Source organism: Schistocerca serialis, chromosome 12 (genome assembly GCF_023864345.2).
Source record: "Schistocerca serialis cubense isolate TAMUIC-IGC-003099 chromosome 12, iqSchSeri2.2, whole genome shotgun sequence".
Taxonomy (NCBI): domain Eukaryota; kingdom Metazoa; phylum Arthropoda; class Insecta; order Orthoptera; family Acrididae; genus Schistocerca; species Schistocerca serialis.
This window is the reverse complement of record NC_064649.1, coordinates 39,320,081-39,343,177: the sequence shown is the minus strand read 5'-3', so window position 1 is coordinate 39,343,177 and position 23,097 is coordinate 39,320,081. Positions and strand designations below refer to the sequence as shown.

At 41.2% G+C, this 23,097-nt stretch overlaps 1 protein-coding gene and 1 pseudogene across 3 annotated transcripts in view; both read left to right on the top strand.

The window, feature by feature from the left end:
• The window catches only part of LOC126428165 (uncharacterized), a 210,993-nt gene that overhangs the window by 153,247 nt on the left and 34,649 nt on the right, over positions 1 to 23,097 (top strand). Inside the window, exon 4 of one of the 3 annotated variants that reach the window (XM_050090075.1) lies at positions 15,166 to 15,244. The exons of the other annotated variants lie outside the window; for them this stretch is intronic. Coding sequence (XP_049946032.1) covers positions 15,166 to 15,195 — 30 coding nt within the window. The 3' untranslated portion in view covers positions 15,196 to 15,244. Of the gene's footprint in view, positions 1 to 15,165; positions 15,245 to 23,097 lie in introns of those variants that run through there. 3 annotated transcript variants of the gene reach the window in all.
• LOC126428655 (5S ribosomal RNA) lies at positions 8,417 to 8,534 on the top strand (annotated as a pseudogene).

Below are 23,097 nucleotides of genomic sequence, written 5' to 3'. Positions count from 1 at the left end.
AAGTTCATAAACTTACTGCTAAAGCGTGTGGTGTCACCAAGTCAACTGGAGGCCGTATTAGCAAATCTGTGTCATTGGCAGAATCTCCAGACATCAATCAGTGCTTCGATTCCCCAAGAAAGGGATACGAACGTGAACAGAAAAGACCGACTTCTACGATTTTAACAAAGAGCATGTGCGTAGAACTGTACTTGGATATTACGACAGAGTATCCAACGGCTAAAAAATACGGGCTGACCTCCGTGAAAAAATTAATTACTCGGGCCCTGAGACCTCCGTTCTTCGTCTTCTCCGCTCCCTTGGTTTCCGATTCAAGTGTAATGACGTACGGAAATTCTTAATGGCACGCAGAGACACTGCAGCAGCAAGAGCGAAGTTTTTGCGTAGAATGCACTTGTTGCGTGCTGAAGACACCATGCCTGTAGTGCACTTGTATGAAACTTGTGTATCACAGAACCACACCAATAGGTATATATGGCACAGCTCCAAAGGAAACGGCGGTTTGAAAGTGACTATTGGTAGAGGTAGCCGATTAATCATCGCCCACGCTGGTTCATTAACCACAGGCTTCATACCAGAGGCCAGACTTGTTTTTCGTGGTGGCAAAAGTTCTTTGCAATCCGATTACCATTCAGAAATGAATGGAAAAGTTTTTAAGAAATGGTTTATTCGAGTGTTGTCTGCGCTGGAAGCTACCTTTCCATTCAGATAGAAAAGCTGTCCCGTTCAAATTGGCGCAAGACAGATATTATGGAGTGGTTACAGAGAAAGAATGTTTCATTTTCAGTTGATGAAACGTAGGCTGAACTTCTGTCTGAGGAAGAAGTCGTAGGTGCCAAAAAGACTTACGAATTATATCAACTGGCAAGCGAAATGGGGCACCAAGTTGTATGTCGATCACAGTATCACTGCCAGTGTAATCCCATTAAATTGATATGGGCCCAAGTAAAGCGAGAAGTAGCGAAAACAAATACTACTTTCAAACTTTCTGATGTCGAGAAGCTAACACACGAAGCTCTTAATGCGTAAAACACGCAGAAGCATTGCAAGAAACTGATTTCTTGAACCATGCTTTAAGAGACACGATAGTGGAATCTGTGATGATACACTTGGCTGAAACAAGCGACAGTGAATCTGAAGACACGGAGCCAGAAGATCCTTAAGTTTGGGTAAGTGCCATCTATGTAAAAAGATGACTTGATTTAAATGTTTGTCTATTCAATTCAGTTATAGAGGACTTACTGCGAATGTTTTTCACTTACGGTAGACCCCTGATGAATGTATCACAATTGGTGGCGATTAGTTTACTCGACAATAGTTGTCAATTAAAATAACATTGTCAATTCTGCATTAATTAACAAGTTTTTCCTAAAAACCTGTATCAAATGTCTTTACATTCGGATGTAATCTTACTGCATTTGGTTTACTTGTATATTCAAAATTTAAATCTTTTTTTCATGCAAGGATTTACTGGCTGTTTCGTAGTAAGGGTAATGCAGTTCATAAAATGACAAAACGTTGTGGTGCTTCTGTATCGACTGTATATATAAACAGTGCAGTAACATCAGAACAGTCCCAGCACCTATTCTGATTCTCCGAGAAGAGCATAGAAATCTATGATATTTGACGACTTTTACAAAAAGCTAGAACGTAGAATTGTATTACTTTAGTATGACAGAGGAAAGTATCCGATGGCTAGAGAAATAAAATTGACTATTCTGGCCAGTCACTTCAGTGCACTGTCTTCACTGCCCACTTTGTTTTTAATTCAGAAACTGTAATGACTGACGAAATTTTTAACACAAGACAGGGACATTGCAGTAGTAAGAACGAGGATTTTGTGTACCAAGCACGTATTGCGTGCTGATAATAATAGTCTTACAGCAAATTTAGATAAAACTTGGGTTTTACAAAACCTTTCGAACAAATATTTTGCTCGACCTCAGTGAAAATATTGGCTTCAAAATTAACAACAATTACTTTTGTGTAGCGTATATTGGCGTTTTGAGTGATGGATGAAATGACGAAGGATATGTATTAGCAGCCAGTAAAATGTTTTCGGGAAGTAAGGAATATTCTCGGTCATATTAACGCGAACCGTCCGAACAAAACTCTTCACGACGGCCTATGACTCGCGCGCTGCTGCGCACGGAATATCAAAAATGGTTCAAATGGCTCTGAGCTCTATGGGACTTAACATCTGACTGAAGCGCCTAGAACCGCTCGGCCACAACGGCCGGCGCACGGAATATCGCGGAAGTAATTTGCCTCTGTACGTGATACGATACAATAATGATGTCTGAAATGTTACCAAAAATAATTTTGTAGTTTTCTTAAGAACTTTCTCGCGGGAAGTTTCTTCGCAGTCCTACAGAACGAAAATTCATCAGGGACTACATTCTTCCCTACGCAGTCGGTACAGTTACACACCTCTTACAATACTTTATTTTTTATCGCAGAATACTTTTATGTTTCCGAAATAAAAGACGTAGCATATGCATCTGTAAACTTTGAGGATGTTCATTTTTTTCAGTCCAATTACATTAATGATTCGGTTACTACCACAGGTTGCAGTGAAAACTTACATTCCTAAAAAATTTCTTGTAAAGGTTTTCATTTTTTTCCTAGCAGCTAGTGAGAATTTTCTTTTGGAGAGTACTCCGTATATTCTTGACTAAAAATAGAGCTGCCCAATGTTTTTCATTGAATTTTTACGAACATTTTAAATTATCAGTATAAAAAAAAATGGCAATGCTGTAAGACGGCGAGATGACCTTCAAGCCCTATTTTCGTGTTGGCCACTATAATACAAATAGTACCCAAGACTGGGGTGGTTTCTCAATCTGATTGCGTCTATTTTGTCACTGTTTGCTAGGTAAAATGGGCATTCTAATATTGCAGCACATCAAATAAACGAGACTGTTTTGACACAAATGATCATTTTTATAACACGACAGAATAATTCATGAATTACCGATATCAAATGCCTATTAGCCCTACTACGAGCAAAATGGTTCAAATGGCTCTGAGCACAATGGGACTTAACATCTGTGGTCATCAGTCCCCTAGAACTTAGAACTACTCAAACCTAACTAACCTAAGGACATCACACACATCTATGCCCGAGGCAGGATTCGAACCTGCGACCGTAGTAGTCGCGCGGTTCCGGACTGAGCGTCTGAACCGCTAGACCACCGCGGCCGGCCTACGAGCAAAAAATGTTAGGTTAGGAAATAGTATCACATTTCATTATACGCTCCAGTTTCTCATGCATGAGATCGATAAGTAGTAGTACAAAACTTTTATTACAATTTGGAACAGTCATATTCTTCCATAATTTGTGTGATGTCCCTGTTTCATCGTCTTCCTCGTTCTAACAAACAATTTTGTCATCACTAATTCTGTGACTATTTCTGCCATTGTCAAAACTTACTCGCCAATTAACTTAACTAACCCTGCCAGAAACACCGGTTTAGTTACCCCGCGATTGTTCTCCGGTTAAGCTTTGTTACATGTTCGTACAACGCGTTTTCCGCGCTGCTTCCACCTGGTAGCCGGGAACTGTACAACTGGCACGTACTAGGGTAGCGATCTGGCCAAAAATTTTGTCAAAACTTCATTTCCTTGGATACACCGAGAAGAAAATACGTAACCTTTATTACTTGTTATTCCTGTTAGTCGTTTATTTCCACTCTTGTAGTCTGAATCTGTGGATTTCGCTAGTAATCACAACAACGATGATCATCCGCAAACCCAATCAACCACGCAATCAGACAGCGACTGGCATTCATCCATTCGGCATTACTCCGCTCAGCTCGCATAGCTCCGTGCCCTTTTGTCTGCACAAAAGTTTATTTCTAGATGCGACTAGGATTCCCCTGACAGAGACATCACGTACACTATGCACGCATTCAAAAATCAACTTATGTTTAATTCAGAAATGACTTCAGAATGTATCCAAAAATGTTCAAAAACCAACAGGGATGTGTTTCAAAATCATATGAATAATCGATAGACCAACGTGCGCAGGATGATTGGCGCTTTGTGAAACAAGGTTTTTCCCTCAAGAATATGAGCTTGCGGTACCCCCCCCCCCCCTTTCACTCCGCGAAATTGCCGACCGCGTCACATACCACGGGTTGCCCCCCCCCCCCCCCCCCCCCCCCCCGCCGATCCTCACTTACTGCGCATACACTTCTGTCAGCTTGGGCGCGCCAGTTGTAAGTTTTCCATGTAGCATCCAATTGCTTGCTGCGACTACTTACATAGCCAACAGCCATGTAGCCAGAAACGGGAGAAGGTACTACCCATACGCGACTCAACTGCGCATGCGCATGAGTCCGCCTGTAACGGCTAAAACGAATGTAGTGTTCCTAAAGCCTTTGACACATTTTGCAGTTGGCAGACGCTTGTATCAGTACTGTGTTTTGTTATATATGGCGCATTTCCTTTGCGATTTAAGTTTTATTTTCGATTTTTTCTGTCGTTCATGTTTTATTGCTGCAGTATTATTCTGCAGTTAGTGGGATACAGTAATACCCTTCGTTAGAGTATTGGTTCTTACCAGTCAAAATTACGAAAATTTAACTGAAAACTAAAACAATGAAAAATTCCCGGGTTTTCCCCGGATCTCCCGGGTCGTATATTACAGTCTGGCCCGTCACTCCCCTGGCGATATTATATAGCAGTCACATACGTTTCCTATCCGTTCGGAAAGAGGACCACATCGGAGAACAACCACGTCACCTACGTAGTCGATAATTTTATAGCTATTAATCGTAGGGCCGGACAAACGATACTCGCGTTGGAACAGGCTCCAGATTTACCGATACGCCGCAGTGTACGATACAGTATCAAGCTTGTTTGAACGATCACGTGACATTTGACTCACGCCGCGTGAGTGTAAGGGATATGCAAGAACTACGAAGTAGCCACAATAAGCCATGGCTCTGCTTAAAATTTAACAATTCAGTGAAATAATGGAGGAAATAGCATTAAATCCGTCCACTGCACAAACTGTTATTGTATTTGAACAAATTTACAATAAGAGTTTCTCATAAAGTACCGGTATGTATAATGGATTTATAAACGCTTTTGCTGATTTGTAAGAAAACAAAGGCGAAAATATTGTCCGTCTGAAAAAATTACTTGACTGAACCCAGTATATAACATTATATTTGTTTATGAGAGACGGTAATGCTAGGTTGCAAATGAGCATTTCAATACCTGTTCATATTTTAGAATAACAAAAACTTTACCAGATTTTAATCAGTTTGAACACAAGACGACAACGTTCAGATGAAACAATAAAGGGATTTTATTATTAATTAAATGCCGAATAAACGAAGTGTATAGTAATAAAGTGTAATCTCTATCGCGAGAATGAATTACAGCGACAACATTAGTCTTGGAGATAGACCTCACTACATTGCGGAAGCTCGAGAATTGGACGGAATCATGATTGCAGTCTTTCATTGAGCAATTATTTGCCGTTGTTACGAATGACCTACGCCCTAGAAGATATTGCAGTACTTGTATCACAGTTATACATATTATTAAAATCCACAGCGCATTAAAAACGACAACACAGATAACTGTAACAGAACCAACAAAAGTCACTAGATTGCAGGCCGTTCAAAACTCGATCAGAACCCAACACAGCCCTAATAAATCATTGGCAGTGGCTAAACTTACCCATTTAACTGAGCGATGTTGACAGCCCAAGCCGCCAATTGTGGCTTTAACACATGGTGATATGGGCCGCAGGGTGTCCATAATGCTAGCAGCAGTTTCAAAATAACTAATGAGAGACCAGCGGGCAGACGAGTCTCGTAGGAACAAATGCAACCAGTTGTTTCATATCCTGGAATCAATATAAAGAGGAAATACGCTTTGTATTCAAATAATAATAGTAATAATAAACGTTATAATCACATGCTAACAAGGTAGTCGACGTAACAATAAAACTAAATTTGTGGCAAGTTATATACACTGTGTCTAAAATGAAAATGGCAAGTAATGTGAGACGTACATTATAAATAAATTTGTGGCACGATATATAGCCTAAATGACAATGTAAGGTAAATTGAGACGTACGTTACCTGTGATCACTGACCGTCTTCCAAATGACTACTTCAACTATCCGGAAAATAAAGCCGAGCACCTTTGCCGTACTTCATCATCCGTTGCTTTCGTTAATTTGCAAAAAATAAACTTTTAAACTAACACACACACCACATTACCCTACAGATCAGTCTGTCACCAAAACCTCCGTTTCAAGAAATTCCTTCTTTTCAAATCACGTTCGTTAGCTCCGATAACTCACAACCAGAGTGTCACCTCTCAACCTAACGTAGACGTCGAAGCACGCTACAAAGCTATCTGTCTCCACAAACTACATTTGAGTTAAGAAAATGAAAAGTGTCTAACTTTTGACGACCAAAATGTATGAAAACCACTAACCTAACAGACACCTAACAGACATGAGGAACTTGGAATAGTTTCAATTTAGCCGCTCGAACTACATCGTCTCTTTTCTCGATTCTGATTGGATACCTAAAACTATCTTCCCATTGGCTACTTGACGCATTGCCAACCTATGTACCGCAGAGGAAACAAAAAAATACTCTGTCACAGACTCGTTTGTACACTTCAGCACAGTGCATTATTTATTTGTATAATTTATTTTATTACGCTCTGCGGCAGTAGTATATAAAAGTTTAAGAGGTAAAACTTTATAAGGACTGTCGGGGAAATATAAGATGGCGGAATAGCTGAATTGTAAATGAATATTTCCATATGATCTTTTTTTTTTTTTTTTGCTTTTTTTAAAATTAAAGCATGGGGCTAAGAAAGTATCTGGGTGAAGATCAGTGATCAGGTTTTATTTGCAAAAGTAACGACACATTTGCTCTTAATCATACACGCACAGGCGTTGCCAACACCTGCGCGAGGGCGGTCCATTGCAAACTGTAGCCGTATAAGCTGTTGTCTAGATACTTCACTAAATAATGTATGTTTACGATAACGTTATAATTTTAAACGGTTCATCGTCTTAAGGCCAATTCACACTGGCAGTCACGTCACGCCCCGTCAAAACATTCCGCAATGCATTTCAAAGGACAGCATCCACACTGACCTTCACATAACGCCGCAGTACCATCAAGATTTGTCTGGAAGAAAGTTTTGATTGCTGGTATCACCATCCGTTGTTGGTCGCATAACCCTGAAGTTCATTTCCTCCCGTTATACAGCGATGCGCATATCTCCATTCTTCGTTTCGTCGCGCTTTTCGCGGTTGAAAATATTTGTTATTCATTATTTTTGTTATTTTTTGTAAATTGTTTCGTTTCGCAACTTTTTGTTTAAATTTATGATTTGATAATGAATGACGAAAGAGTAATTGAAACGGTGAGGCACCAGTCTGAAATGTTCGACATAAGCATACTAAATTAGTTGCCCTCTACTACATTTATAAAGTGAATTTTTATACGTACCGGTATCGTATTTGATATTTTACAATGAATGGATTGCAGTACAGCGGTAACTTGAAATGAAAAAAGTAGACTACTGTGGATAGAATCAGACTGATTAGTATGTATTTGTAGGTTGTCTGGCATTTATAATATTTCGTACAGAAATTGATTGAAACCTCCAGACACCGGAACAGTAGCAAAATTCCATTTTTGTGAAGTACATCACGTAACATATTAGAGTTATTTGTTGAAATATGTATTTGTGGCCGGCTTGTATATTGTTAAGTAGCGATGTAGAGTGCGCGTGAAACAATTTTGCAAGCACTAGTGGTCGTGTATGTGTGGTTTCACTTGCTAATCCCAGTACAAACAAGGCACTTGGAACTATAAAAAGCTAAGTACAGAATGTCAAGAAAACATATATAAATCTTTAAGGGAAAGGTACTGAGAGAGAGAAATGCGTATTGCACAAAAATTTGGACAGGACTGGCACCTAAGCCTAACCCTAAACAAACCAATTTTCCATGGGGTTCATGGCAGCTTGTAACACTGTGTTCCATTTAGTAATTTATGGTGCAATTTGAGCAGCAAGTGAAAAAATTGGTGCTTTGATATTCTAAAATATTTATAAAATGCAACTTCCTCTTTCTGAAGCTCCCTATAGTGTACGTGAATTACCACTTCTGTACCATATGCTACATAATTTTTAGGATTCACACTCATTTAAGCAAAAAACCTGGTTGTGGTAACTGACTGATCTGTAACATATCAAGAGGTCTAGGTTAGGCTGGAGTACAATAATTTGTTTGTGAGTTTGTGAAGCCAAAGCATGGAAAGCAAAAGGAGTTATTGTGGTAACACGTGTAGCATAGCCAGAGGTCTAGGTTATGCCAGCACATGCCCTGATCTGTAATACAGCCACAGGTCTAAGTTAGATTGACGGCAATGGCCTTGCCGCAGTGGCTACACCGGTTCCCGTGAGATCACCAAAGTTAAGCGCTGGTGGGCGTGGTCGGCACTCTGATGGGTGACCATCCAGGCCGCCATGTGCTGTTGCCATTTTTCGGGGTCCACTCAGCCTCATGATGCCAATTGAGGAGCTACTCGACCGAATAGTAGAGGCTTTGGTCAAGAAAACCGTCATAACGACCAGGAGAGCGGTGTGCTGACCCCACACCCCTCCTATCCGCATCTGCCACTGAGGATGACACGGCAGTCGGATGGTCTCGGTAGGCCATTCGTGGCCTGACAATGGAGTGCTTTTAAGTTAGATTGGAATGCAGCAGTTGGGTTGAGAGTTGGTGAAGTCAACGAATGTGAAAGTAAAAACCATGGTACTGGTGACAGGCTGATCTGTAACCTTGCCAGAGGTCCAGATTAGGTTGAAATGCAACAGTTTGGTTGTGAGTTGGTGAAGCCAACAAATGTGAAAGCAAAAAATTCTGCTTATGGTGACAAACTGCAGTGAAATCATAGGAAATTGGGTGTTCAGTGGAATTCAACAGGGGTAGAAAAATTCCCACTTTTAGCCTGTTGAATTTTGGATTAGGGAAGTGTTGTTCAGAATAATGAAAGAAAAGATCCTTCCTAGAACAATGAACTGGTTCAGTTCATACAACACTGAAAGTTTTCAGCATCTTAGAGTGAACCATAGACTGGACTTTGTAGATCCAAATGATCATTCCGTTCACACACAGAATGTGAAGAGAATGTGACGAGACATAGAGAGACGCCTTCCCGCGGTATGGCAGAAAGACCAGACATTTCGCAGGTCACCTAGGTGGTATATGTTCCTTTGAGCCCATTGCCAGAAAAAAATATTACATCACTTTTTTGTTGAAGTGGGTAAACCTTATCTACCCGACAGAACAGTGATGCAACAATTCTTTCAAAGAATGTTGCAAACAATGACTAGTGACTACAGTTACGTGCCTCTTGGGAAAACTGGTGCCTTCAATTTCCAGCATTGCTTTGTTTGGCACTGTACGTTTTGTCGTTTGTGTGCTCGAGCATAGGGAATGTGATGATATGATTGGCTAATTACATTATGTGTAATGTGCTCTCATTTTTTGTTCTGATTGACTGAGTGGGTCACATGTCCTGTGCCAATATCGTGTAACAAAAGCCCATTGTACAGCGCAATCTCAATTCCACAGTTTCCCAAGCTGTATGTTGCATTTGGTGGGTATCATATGTATACTTGCTTATTGCGCAAATATGCAGTTTCAGTGCTACAGCTCATTATAGATCTATCCTATAGATATTGTTTTTTCTTGGTGTGTTGTGTTTTAATGCCTGAAATTGTGATACTGATATATCAAAATTCTACCAGGAGAAGCAATTTTTTTTTTTGTATCTTGCAGTTCATTGGCATCTTAATCATAGGATTCTGTGTTCATATGCTGTGTGGAGTGAATAGTTTTATATTTCTGCACGTTTAAAGTAACTAGCCAGCATTTGCATTACTTTGAAATGTTATCAAGACCTGACTGGATATTTGCACAGCTTTTTTATTTCATTATAGATAGCTACACCATCTTCAAAAGGCCTGAGGTCAGTATTAATATTAATACATGAGGAGCACAAAAAAGTATGTGGGAAACTACAACTAGCCATCTGTCTCAGATCGGATTTGGGTAAAGAGGAGCCTTCCTCTCTTCCTGGCACACATTATTATACTTCTGCCCTTCTTGTAATGGAAACAAGCTGTGTACATGAAATATATTCGCAGTTGCACAACTATCAGCTATATAATGGAATGACGACAGTGAAAATTTGTGCCGAACCAGGACTCGAGCTTAGATTTCCTGCCTATCGTGAGCAGTTGCCTTAGCATTAAGCTATGTGAGCTCAACGCAGGGCCAGACCCAAACTTCCATATGTCATCAACCATGTATTTACATTCTGTACTCATACATCCATTACGTATAATCCCAGGGGAGAAATTTTACTTGAAATTTGCTTGCCCGGTGTCTGCAGATAAATACAATATTGCAGTGCCTGTATTATTTCAAATTACAATGAAATGTTCCTTCAGACATTGCATCATAATTCAAAGTGACACAGGTACTGCAATATCGTTCAAGCTGCATATGTCAGGCACAAAGCCACCTGCACGCATATCTGCCCGTCAGTGGGGAATCCATAGTCCCCCACCCACCAAGTATAAATTTCCGCCACCCTCACAATGAATGTACCACAGTTGCCTAGGAATTAATGATAATAATAACAGTGAAATATGTAAAATGCTTATGCTTTTAGTATTGCTCAATACATCACGTTAGGTAATTTACAAGAATAATGGTTAACATTATATAAAATTGAAATGTGCAGTTTCCATTACTGGCATTTCACTTAGCACCATAATGCGAACACAGGTCTGCTGACTGCAGCTATGAGAATGTGTAAATGAGAGAAATGCTGTTTCCTTCAGTCATTTCTATCCCCTTCTGTCCTGCCTTACTCAGCTTCCTGAGGTTTGCTGGGTTTATCTGTGGACTCACTAACCTTGTCGAATTTATTGTTGGCAACAGGTACGATCAGCCTGTGACTGGTTGCCTTCTGCTGGCTGGAATATTTTCTGTAGCTGGGCAGACCACAAGCCCATCCATGTGAGCAGCCCCTCGAATGGACAGCTGAAAAGTGTCCTGTGTTAAACACAGCTTGTAGTTTTGTAAAATTCCCTGTCATGTTTAGACTGTTCTCATGCTACTTTATTTTTCAGAAATTATCTAAGAAACTTGGAAATTCATATACACTGCCAGACAAAAGAAGTGGAGCACCGAGAAGATATAGTCGCATATCAGTCTGAATCTGCAAACGTATGCACCATTGGTGCATATGTATATGATTATAGAGTTGCAGTTCTCTGTGACATAGGCTCAGTTGTGGGTAAAGCAGATAGTAGACTTCAGTTTATTCATAGAAAACTGGGGAAATGCAATCGGTCTAGAAAGGAGATTGCTTACAAATCACTTGTGCAACCGGTTCTGGAATATTGCTCAAGTGTGTGGAACCTGTACCAAATAGGACTAGCAAGGGATTTTGAATATGTACAGATAAGGGCAACATAAATGGTCACAGGTTTGTTTGATTCAGTGGAGTGTGTCATAAGTTATTGAAGGAATTGAAATTCAACTGGAAGATTCTTGAAAATAGATGTACTATTCTGAGAAAGTCTATTAACAAAGTTTCAAGAACTGGCTTTAAAGGATGACTCTAGGAATGTACTACAAACCACTATGTATCGATCACATAGGGATCGTGAGGATAAGATTAGAATAATGACTGCTCACATCGAGGCAATCAATCGATTATTCATCCTGCACTCCATAAATGAATGGAATGGGAAAAAAACCTAATAAGTAGTACATTGGGACGTACCCTCTTCTGTGGACTTCACAGTGGTTTACAGAGTATAGATGTAGACAGATATGACATCCACCAGAGTGCATTAGTGTCGTTTGTGTTTAGGATTGTCACTAGGCCTGGAAGGGTATTCAAGGGGATGGACAACATCAGACTTTGAGTGATCACGTTAGAGAACACAGATGTCCATGTACTCGTGTGAGACAGTCTTATGAGCACCTGACAGAATTTGAAAGAGGTGTGTTTGTGGATGTCTGTTTGGCCAGCTGGTCAAATTGTGCAATATTCATATGTGTGGGGCATTTGTACGTGACAGTGGTCAGATGTTGGACTGTGCAGGAACACGAGGGAGGCATGTTCATTGTATCAGTCAACCTTGTCTGACCACCTCAACGGAAGATCACCTTATTATGCACTAAGAACGTGGTAACTGCTTCACATCTGCGCCTGCTACCTGAGAACAAGTAATGGCCTCCCTGCAATGTTCTGTGTCATCCTGCACCATTGGTCAGAGGCTAGCAGCAGCTGAAACAGGGAACTACCATCCAATATGTAGGCTGCCATTAACACCATAACATGAATGGGTGCATTTGGAATGGTGCCATGACCAGAAAGCGTGGACTGCTGATGAATCGCTTTGCATCATATTCAGTGATGAATCACGATTTTGCTCTACCCTGGATGACCGTAGATGGTGAGTAGGGCAGCGACCTGAAGAGGAGTCCCCTTCTTCCAATGTTTTGGAATGGCACAACAGTGTTAACCCTGATGCATGGTCTAGAGAGCCATTGGGCGTGACTTCAGCTCAGGTTGCTAGTGATAGAGGGAATTCTGATGGCGCAAAGATATGCCACAGACATCCTGTCCTCGTGTGTTACCTGTCGTGTGACAGTATCATGGTGCTGTATTTTGTCAGGATATTTCTCATTCACACGTGCCATGTCTCTATGAACTGCCTGTGTGGCATTAAGGTATTCCCGTAGTCAGCAGTATCCCCTGCCCTGTCTCCAATAGAACATGTGTGGGACAAGCTCGGACATCTAATCCGTCCCAGTGCCATTACCCAGGATATTAAGGCCCAGATACAATGGTTGTGGGCCAGCTTGCCTCAGGAGAGAATACAATGGCTTTATGACATCATTCCCATCTGAATCAGTGTATGCATCCAGGCCAGAGAGGGTGCAAAGTTGTCCTGGCAAGTGGGCTCATACTGTGAAATTCTTTGCAATCACTGAAATAAGACACACACCCTCTTGACCTGTGAAGTTGAACTTTGTTTTCTCCTGTGTTTCTAGGGGCTTCACTTTTTTTGTCAGGCAGTGTGTGTACAAATACAGACATCGAAAAATGTTTTGCAACACCCTGGTTCCCCGAACTCCTGAAGATGTTGACTGTGGATATTGTATCACTGACACAGTCCCTTAGGCTGTTCAGAGATGTCACTAAACCCGCCCAAAGATGTAAACAACCATGCATGAGCAGTGCCTATTAGATGGAAGGGGTCTGACAGCCAATCAGTTCCAGTCATTCCATGGAAGGAGGTACATAGCTTGTGTTGGCTGTAGTTCAACTGTGCCTAGATGGTCAATACTGTGGTTTGATCATATCCACATTGTTTCTTTGTGCCAGGAAGGGCTCTCAACAAGGAAAATGTCCAGGCGTCTCGAAGTGAACCAAAGTGATGTTGTTTGGACATGGAGGAGATACAGAGAGACAGGAACTGTCGATGACATGTCTTGCTCAGGCACCCAAGGGCTACTGCTGCAATGGATGACCGCTGCCTACAGATTATGGTGTGGAGGAACCCTGACAGCAGCACCATCATGTTGAATAATGCTTTTCGTGCAGCCACAGGACGTCATGTTACGACTCAAAATCTGTGCAATAGGCTGCATGATGGGCAACTTCAAAAGTCCATGGCGAGGTCCACCTTTGCAACCACAACACCATGCAGGGCGGTACAGATGAGCCCAACAACATGCCGAATGGACTGCTCAGGATTGGCGTCACGTTCTCTTCACCGATGAGTGTTGCATATGGCTTCAACCAGACAATCGTCTGAGACGTGTTTGTAGGCAACCCGGTCAGGCTGAACACCTTAGACACACTGTCCAGCAAATTCAGCAAGGTGGAGGTTCCTTGCTGTTTTGGGGTGGCATCATGTGGGAACAACGTACGCTGGTGGTCATGGAAGGCACTGTAACGACTGTACGATACGTGAATGCCATCCTCCAACCGATAGTATAACTGTATCGGCAGCGTATTGACGAGGCATTCATTTTCATGGATGACAATTTGCACCCCCATCGTGTACATTTTGTGAATGACTTCCTTCAGGATAATGACATCGCTCGACTAGAGTGGCCAGCATATTCTCCAGACATGGACCCTATCGAACATGCCTGGGATAGACTGAAAAGGGCTGTTTATGGATGATGTGAACCACCAACCGCTCTGAGCGATCTACGTCAAATCGCCACTGAGGAGTGGGACAATCTGGACCAACAGTGCCTTGTTGAACTTGTGGATAGTATGCCATGACAAATATGGGCATGCATCAATGCAAGAGGACATGCTACTGAGTATAAGAGGTACAGGTGTGCACAGCAATCTGGACCACCACCTCTGAAGGTCTCGCTGTATGGTGGTACAACATGCAATGCGTGGTTTTTGTGAGCAATAAAAAGGGTGGAAATGATGTTTGTGTTGATCTCTATTCCAGTTTTCTGTACAGGTTCTGAAACTCTTGGAACTGAGGTGATGCAAAACTTTTTTTGTTGTGTGTATAAATGCTTTTAGTAAAGTATCTTTTGCAAGGGGAGGGGGTCATGAAAAACCCCTCCCCCCTTGGATTCACTCATAATGTCTGCCATCTTCACGGCATTTCAGCCTATTTTGAGTTTTTTATGGTTTCACTATCCCATGAAACAACAGTATTGATCTTTTCGTGTTTATGAATGGAGATCCAGGAGCTAATTTGCGAACACTACGTGTGATGGTGGTCTGAAAGGAACATGTTCTACCTTAGCTAACATGGTTCTGCCTACTGGTACCACATTGTCCCTACTAGTTCTTCAGCATTCTTTTAATTCACTGACACTCTCATGGTTGCCAAATGCTTCATCTTGCTGCTTTCGCCACAAGCGAATCCGCACTTCTGCTAGTAAGTGTACTTTTTTACAACTGTTGCAGTTCCTTGCTCACTGTCTAATGTCTCTCCATTGATAACCCATTTTCTCTCAATTTCTTCTACGAATCTGGCACTGGGGCAGTATAACGGTGCACACTGACTGTTTTCATCTTGAAGTTTCTCTGGTTGCAGACGATTGGCAGTCACAGGAAAAGACAGTGAACAATCGGCTTCAAGTCCAGCTCGTAGCATCAGCCACGATTGGCAAGTAATCTTGTACATCCATTGTTGTCTTAACACATTGCTGTGCATGCTGACTCCACACTCATGTCTGCCCTTGCAGTTCTTTAACTCAGAGAGTGAATTCTGCTAACACTACTCACTAGCAGTGTAAGAATATAGAACAGATAAAGGGTGAACTGGAAATGGAGAAAGACCTAGTGTGTATAGAAGTGGAGCAGGCACTAAAGAACACAAAAGGAGCAAAGGCACCAAGTTGGACTAAGTGTGTACAGATTTGACTCTTGGTCTTTTACAGAATCATGCAGTTTCATAATGTGGTACTTCAACGAAAGAGAACAGTTGCCTGCTGGGAAGATTTTGGAGCATGGTTTGAAAACTGCTGAATTCTTCACACTTAAGTACTTATACCGTGCACATGACCTTTTAGTGCTCCCCCAATTATTTGGTATCACACACTACTTTTTATGCAGTCATACTATTACTTGTCTAAACACAAAACCTCACTAATTATTTGGTATTACACACTACTTTTAATGCAGTTATACTATTACTTGTCTAAACACAAAACCTCACTAATTATTTGGTATTAAACACTACTTTTTATGCAGTTATACTATTACTTGTCTAAACACAAAACCTCACTGACGATTATATTCATGGCCATTTGCAGAGATACTTCACAACAAACTACCTTTCATATTGTTGCATTATCTTTCTCAGCCTGGATTTTTGTCTGACTTAGTGTTGACTCTAGGTGAGGGTTTGAACCATTGTGTCAGACTGGGGCCTCAAATGTGGACCCCCTCATTTTGCAGGCCAGGCAACTTGAAGCAGATGATGAATTGTATATGCGCTGTCCACTTTCGCACACAGTTTTATTCTGTCACATATGGTTGTTGTAAATTACACTCTTGTAGAGTTAGTGCACTTTCTGTCAGGTGTTCTTCCTTTTCTGTTGTCAGGCTGGTTTAATGCAATTTGTAAAGGTGTTAGAGGTGTAAAGATATACAGTTGGTAGAGATTGAAAAGAATTAAGGCAATAAAGACTAACCACTCATGTACAGTGGTAGACTATTTGGATTCACCACTGTTGAGTAATGCAAAGACTCAGCTAACATTGATTAAGGTACTCTTTTTGGACTGGCATGTTGTGGTACTATCAGATGATGCTCATTAATGTGCAAATTGCTGCAGGAGATTACTCAAGTAGTCTCCCAAGCACACGATCATTTTCATGAATCAACAGATTTCTTCCGACAACAACCAAATTAATTTTGATTATATCTATTTCTTTGCTGCATGGGCAATTCTGAATATTCACCATGTCCATTTGGCATGGATGTTTCCTAGACACTAGTTTGATCCAGCATCCATTATGAATTAAGTCACAAAGGAATTATGGACATTGGCTGTGAGCATGCATTGATTGAAATCAATGAGGAAAGTTGAAATTTTTGCTGGACCAGGATTCAAACTGGGTCTCCTGCTAACTAGGCAGATACTCTGAGCACTATGCCATATGGACACAGTAGTCAATGACTACCCTACCTCGCATCAGACAAAAATTGTTAACTTATCCACACACAAGGAATGCAGTCCCCTTGCCCATTATCTTCCTTACTCACAGCGTTTCACCATTTCGCATAAGAGTTCAAGCCTGGTTTGCATCTGTATGGAAGAAATCATTTGCCATCACATGTCCGAAAGAACAGACATCATTTTGATCCAGCAGTCATTATGAATTAAGATGCAGAGGAATTACAGACAGTGGCTGCGAACAGGTGTTGACTGAAATCAATGGGGAAAGTTGAAAATTTGAGTTGGATGGGATTTGAACCTGAGTCTCCTACTAACCAGACAGTATCTAATTGGAAATTTGGTCTGATAGGAGGCATCTTAGGGTAGTCCGTGCAGCTACAATGACCATGCATCTGTGTGGTGTACTAGTGAGAACATCTGCCTAATAAGCAGGAGACCTGGATTTGAATCTCGGTCCGGCACACATTTTCATCTTTCCTCATTAACTTCAATGCCCTCTCACAGTCAGTGTCTGTAATTCATTTGTGTCTTTCCTAGATAATTCATAAAAACAGCCGTGAACATTTATGACTGGTGTTGTTTGCAATGCTCGCTTCAAGCTATTGCATTCTGCCACATCCCCCAATCAGTTGTGAATAAGAAGTATCTTAACAACCATTTTTTAACTGTGTCTTGCATTTTAATTGAAGCACAGCCACACAATTACAAGTGGTAATAGCTGTGTGAAAGTCCAGAGACAAGCAAACTGTTGTAATTAGGAGCGCAGGTAATCAGTCTAAAAGGAAGCAAAGGCGACAACTCATTACCGTAACACAGCAGAGTCCAAAGTAAAAATCCAAAAATAAGGTCCAATTCACAGCAGTGTTAACTACTGCCTCCAATTTTTGAATCACTTGAAGTGCACTGAGAATCAGACAGAAAGCATCTGCATTTATTCTAATCCAGACCTGTATGTGGGCATAGATGAGCAGTACTGCATACATTTTGTTGCATTAGCTCTCTTATCCTGATCTCTGACTGACTTACTGTTGACTCTATGTGGGACTCAAATGTAGCTCCCCATGTTTTGCAGACCAGGCTAGCTGAAGTAGATGGTGAATTGTGTGTGCAGTGTCTACATAGGCACATAGTTTTGATCTGTCACACATGGCTGTCATGAATTACACTGGACCTATTTGCTGCATTTACTGTCATGTGTTCTTCTGTTCTTGTTTTCTGTCATCAATACTAGGGTCAATCTAGTGCAGTTCTCCAGTCATGTCACTTGCCAGATATTATCTCCATTTAAGCACAACTGTTCTATCCCATACCATCAATGATCTGCCTAAGACAGGGTGGGAAGTATTGTATCTGTTGTTGTTGTGATGATATTCAGTCTGAAGACTGGTTTGATGCAGCTCTCCATGCTACCCTATCCTGTACAAGCCTGCTCATCTCTGAATAACTACTGCAGCCTTCACCCATTTAAACCTACTTACTGTAGTCAAACATTGTCTCCCTCTGTAATTCAACCTCCCTCCAGTACCAAATTTATGTGTCCTTCATGCCTCAGGATTTGTCCTAGCAACCAATTCCTTCGTTCCTCAGGCTCTACCATAAATATCTGTCCTTATTTCAACTCATTACCTCCTTAGTGGTTATTCAATCTACCCAGGTAAACTTCAGCATTCTTCTGAAGCATCACATTTCAAAAGCTTCCATTCTCTTCTTGTCTGAACTGTTTATCATCCATGTTTCACTTCCATACAGGGCTACACTCCAGACAAAAACTCCCAGGAAAGACTACCCAACTTTTAAATTTATCATTTTTGTTGACATTGTCAGCATTGGAGACAAGCGATCTATCATAATTTTGATTAGTGTAACTGCCATATAGACTCAAAACATCATTAAGATCTTTTTAAAGTGACAACATCCATATAGAACATATTGGTAAAATATGGTTACATCATTCATTGTCAATCAAGTAGAAGGAAGGTTATAAAACTAAGGCATTATATTATTAAAACTTATTAACTCACACAATTTAATCAGTATTTATATGATCTCATAGCATAGGTCATCATGATGAAATGAGCTGACAGAAATACTGATTAAATTGTATCAGTTACTAAGTTTTAATGACAAAATGAATCAGTTTTATGACCTTTGAACTATGTAAGGTTATTTTACATATACATTCTGTATGGATGCTGTCATTTTAATGATATGTTGAGCCAATATGGCAATTACACTAACCAACAATGTTTTTATGAGCTGAAGATGTCTCTTGCATAGCTGAAACTGGATATCAAAATAATAAAAAAATAATTTGCAATTTTGACCTTGGGGATTTTCAATTCTTATTATGAAAATTTTGAATTTTTATTAGATGTTAAAAAATTTGTAAGTTTCAGAAATTCTTTCCTTACTACAGTGAGTTTGCATTTTACACCCTCTCTACTTTGAGCAATTATCAACTATTTTACAGCCCAAACAGCAAATCTTTTTTATTACATTTAGTGCCTCATTGCCTAATCATATCTTCTGAGCACTGTCTGATTTAATTCATCTACATTCCATTACCCTTGTTTTACTTTCTGTGATTATCATCTTATAACCTCTTGTTAGGGCACTGTTCGATTCCATTTGACTGCCCTTCCCAGTGCTATGCTGTTCTTGACAATTACATTGTCATGAGCAAATCTCAAAGTTTTATTTCTTCTCTCTGAACTTTAATTCCCTTTCCAGATTTCTCTTTACTGCTTCCTTCAGCAGTACAGACTGAATAACATTGAGATAGGCTACAACCCTGTCTTACTCCCTTCTCAACTACTGCATTGCTTCCCTTTCATGTCCTTCAGTTCTTGTAAGTGCAGTTTTATTTTTATGAAATTGTAAATAACCCTTCAGAATTTCAGGGAATGTGTTCCAGGCAACATTATATGCACCAACTTCAGATGACAGTAGGAAAATGTTGAAAGCAAGTAATAACTTTATACAATAATGAAATACAAGTATGTAAACTGGAAAGCACTAAAGTATGTAAAATGTATTGACAGACCTCACCACACTCTCAAAACAGCTTCCCATAAGTTTCTGCCATTTGCTTGGATGTACTGCTGAAGGCATCATGGAAAGGATACCATAACACAACGTGATATGTCCTATTACATCTGGGTAGCAGGATGGCCATGTTACATCACCAGAGTGCGAAATCACATGGTTTGGAAACATTTTACAGAGTATAGCTATACTTTGGCATGTTTTGTGACATTGCACCATCCAATTGAAATCAAGTGTTATTCAGCAACCCTCTTGCCTGCTATTCTGTAATACTGCACAGTAGTGGTTGGCATTCAGTTTTTACTGCAAGTCTGATGTCATCCTCAAAATAATGATGCAGGTAATGATAATACTAGGTGTCAATAATCTCATACACAGCAACTTTACACCATACCACAGCATTTGGACTCCTTTGTCTTTTTATGTAAATTTCATATATTTTCCCAAGAACTATACCAAAAGATTTGCTTGTTAACATATCCAGTCATGAAATAGTTTGCTTAAGCATATCCAGTCATGAAATAGTTTGCTTCATTGGACATCAGCTGTTGTTGTAGAAACCATGGTTCTCGGTTATCATTGCAAGAGTGTCAGTGCAACTTGCAAGTATGTTTTACCTGTCAGTGTGTTTTTAACTCTTGAACCATCTGCAGCTTGTATGGATGAAAATTAAAATCAATCAGTCAAGCCCAACAAAATTCATCACAGTTGTAATATTTGTGCATATCGCGGTGGTGAATGTTTGGGACTGCGTTCAAGCTTCACATGATATGTACCCCGATTACAGGTTCTTACATGTGCCCCTATTACAGATTCTTACATGTTCAAACACTGTGCCTCTCAGGTACAGCCAAATGGCAATCATTACTTTCCGGTTGCAATTCTTACTGAGCCTACATGCCAGAGCCCATTCAGATAAAGACTTCAAATGGTTCAAATGGCTCTGAGCACTATGGGACTTAACATCTGAGATCATCAGTCCCCTAGAACTTAGAACGACTTAAACCTAACCAACCTAAGGACATCACACACATCCATGCCCGAGGCAGGATTCGAACATGCGACCGTAGTGGTTGCGCGGTTCCAGATAAGCGCCTAGACCCGCTCGGCCACACCGGCCAGCTAATAAAGACTTCCACAACTGCAATTCACCTCTGGATAGACCACCACCCCACAGCATACTAATTGCTCGATTGTCATCTGTTCAACCATGTATGCATGTTTCAGGGTTGCCAACTGCAGTTGGTAAAACAATACACACTACCCTGGATATTATTCACTCTCAGAAGACTCTTGGTGCGGTGGCCAATGGGAGTAGCTGTTTTGACAGAAGTTAGTTGACAGGGCGTAACTTTGGATTGATATCCACTTGTAGTTGATTGTTACCAATGTTACCTGTCAATATGGTGTGCTAAAATACTGGCATTGTTGTAGCGATGTTGTGTACATATTAATGTGCACATGTTATTATGGTCATGGACAAAGGACATCCTCTCCCCTGTATTTAAAACTAATAATAAAGTTTAACTCAGACAGTGGAAACTCCAGGTTTGAATATCAACAATATAAGGAAAAGGGTAGATTGATACTCACTGTAAAGATAACACATTGAACTGAAAAGACTGGTAGACATTTAGCCTTCACCTAAAGCCTTCTTCAGAAAAGAAAACACACTCACATTTATTCACACAAGCAAGCACACCTCGTGCACACGTGTCCACCATCTGTGGGAACTCGTATAGGAAAGTAGCTATTAGATTGAACAGAAGCAGCAATCTGGTGGGGGCAGGGAAGGGACAGCAGGGTAAAGGTGGGGGAATGTGCAAAGGCTAGATAGGGACTGGACAAAACTGTCAGGCGTAGTGTCTGGAGGCCGTGGAGCAGGGAGGTGGGTGGGGGTGGGGCTAAGCAGGAAAGGAGAGAAACATGGTAAGGGGTTGACGTCCGGATGTGTTGGCAAAGGGCAGCACACAATAAGAGTGAGAGGATGTGAATAGGGAGGAGATGATACGACAGAGAGGGCGGAAACTGTTGGAAGGTAAGGGGTTGACGGCCATATGTGTTGGCAAAGGGCAGCACACAATGAGAGGATGTGAATAGGGAGGAGATGATAGAACAGAGAGGGCGGAAACTGTTGGATGGGAAGTATGGGGTCAATAGTTTACCACAGGTTGAGACTGTGATGATTTCAGGAGTGAAGAATGCATTGTAAGGATAACTCCCATATGTGCAGTTCAGAAAACCAGATGGTGGAGGGGAGGATCCAGATGGCTTGGATTGCAAAACAGCCATTGAAATCAAGCTTTTTATGTTCAGCTGCCTGTCTGTCACAGGGTGTTCCACTTTTCTGTTGGCAACAGTTTGGTGATGGCAATTCATTCTGTTGGACACCTGGTTGGTAGTCATACCAATATAAAAAGCTGTGTTGTGATTGCATCAGAGCTGGTATATGACATGGCTGCTTGACAGGTGCCTGACCTCTGATGGGGTGGATAAGCCTAAGACAGAATTGGAATTGGAAGTGCTGGGTGAATGGATTGGCCGTGTCTTGCAGGTCTTCAACAGTGACATGATATCTGTGGCAAGTGGCTGGGAATTGGTAGTGGCACAGGGATGAACTGGGATGTTGTGGAGGTTGGGTACGTGACGGAACACCACTTTAGGAAGGATTTTGTGTAGGATGTCCCTCATTGCAGGGCATGATGGTATGTAATCAAGGCCCCGACAAAGGATGTGGTTGCATTGTCACCCAGTACCACACCAGCATGGGACAACTGAACTACATCCTTTATCAGGACTTTGATTATCTATTGCCATGGCCTGAAATGAGGGTCATCCTAGACAAGATCCTTCCTAACCCTCCTAAAATGGTCATCTGTCACCCACTCATCGTCCACAACATCCTGGTCCGTTCCTATGCCACTCCCAATCCCAACTACATGCCACAGGGATTGCATCCCTACAGAAGACCAAGGTGCAAGACATGCCCAATCCAACTACCCAGCACTTCCTATTGCAGCCCTGTCACAGGCAATGATTGCAGCAGTGGTGGTATGTGACATGGGTGCTTCACATACATGTGGCCCCGTCTCTGCTGGTGCCACATATGAAAGCAGCCATTTGATATACCAGCTCTGCTGAAATCATTGCAAAACTTTTTATATTGGTATGACTACCAACCAGCTGTCCAGCGGGATGAACAGTCACTGCCAATTTGTGGCCAAGGGCAGAGTACACTATTCTGTGGCACACCCTCCAGCTGACAGTTTCCTCCTTCTGTGTCCTATCACCTCTTCC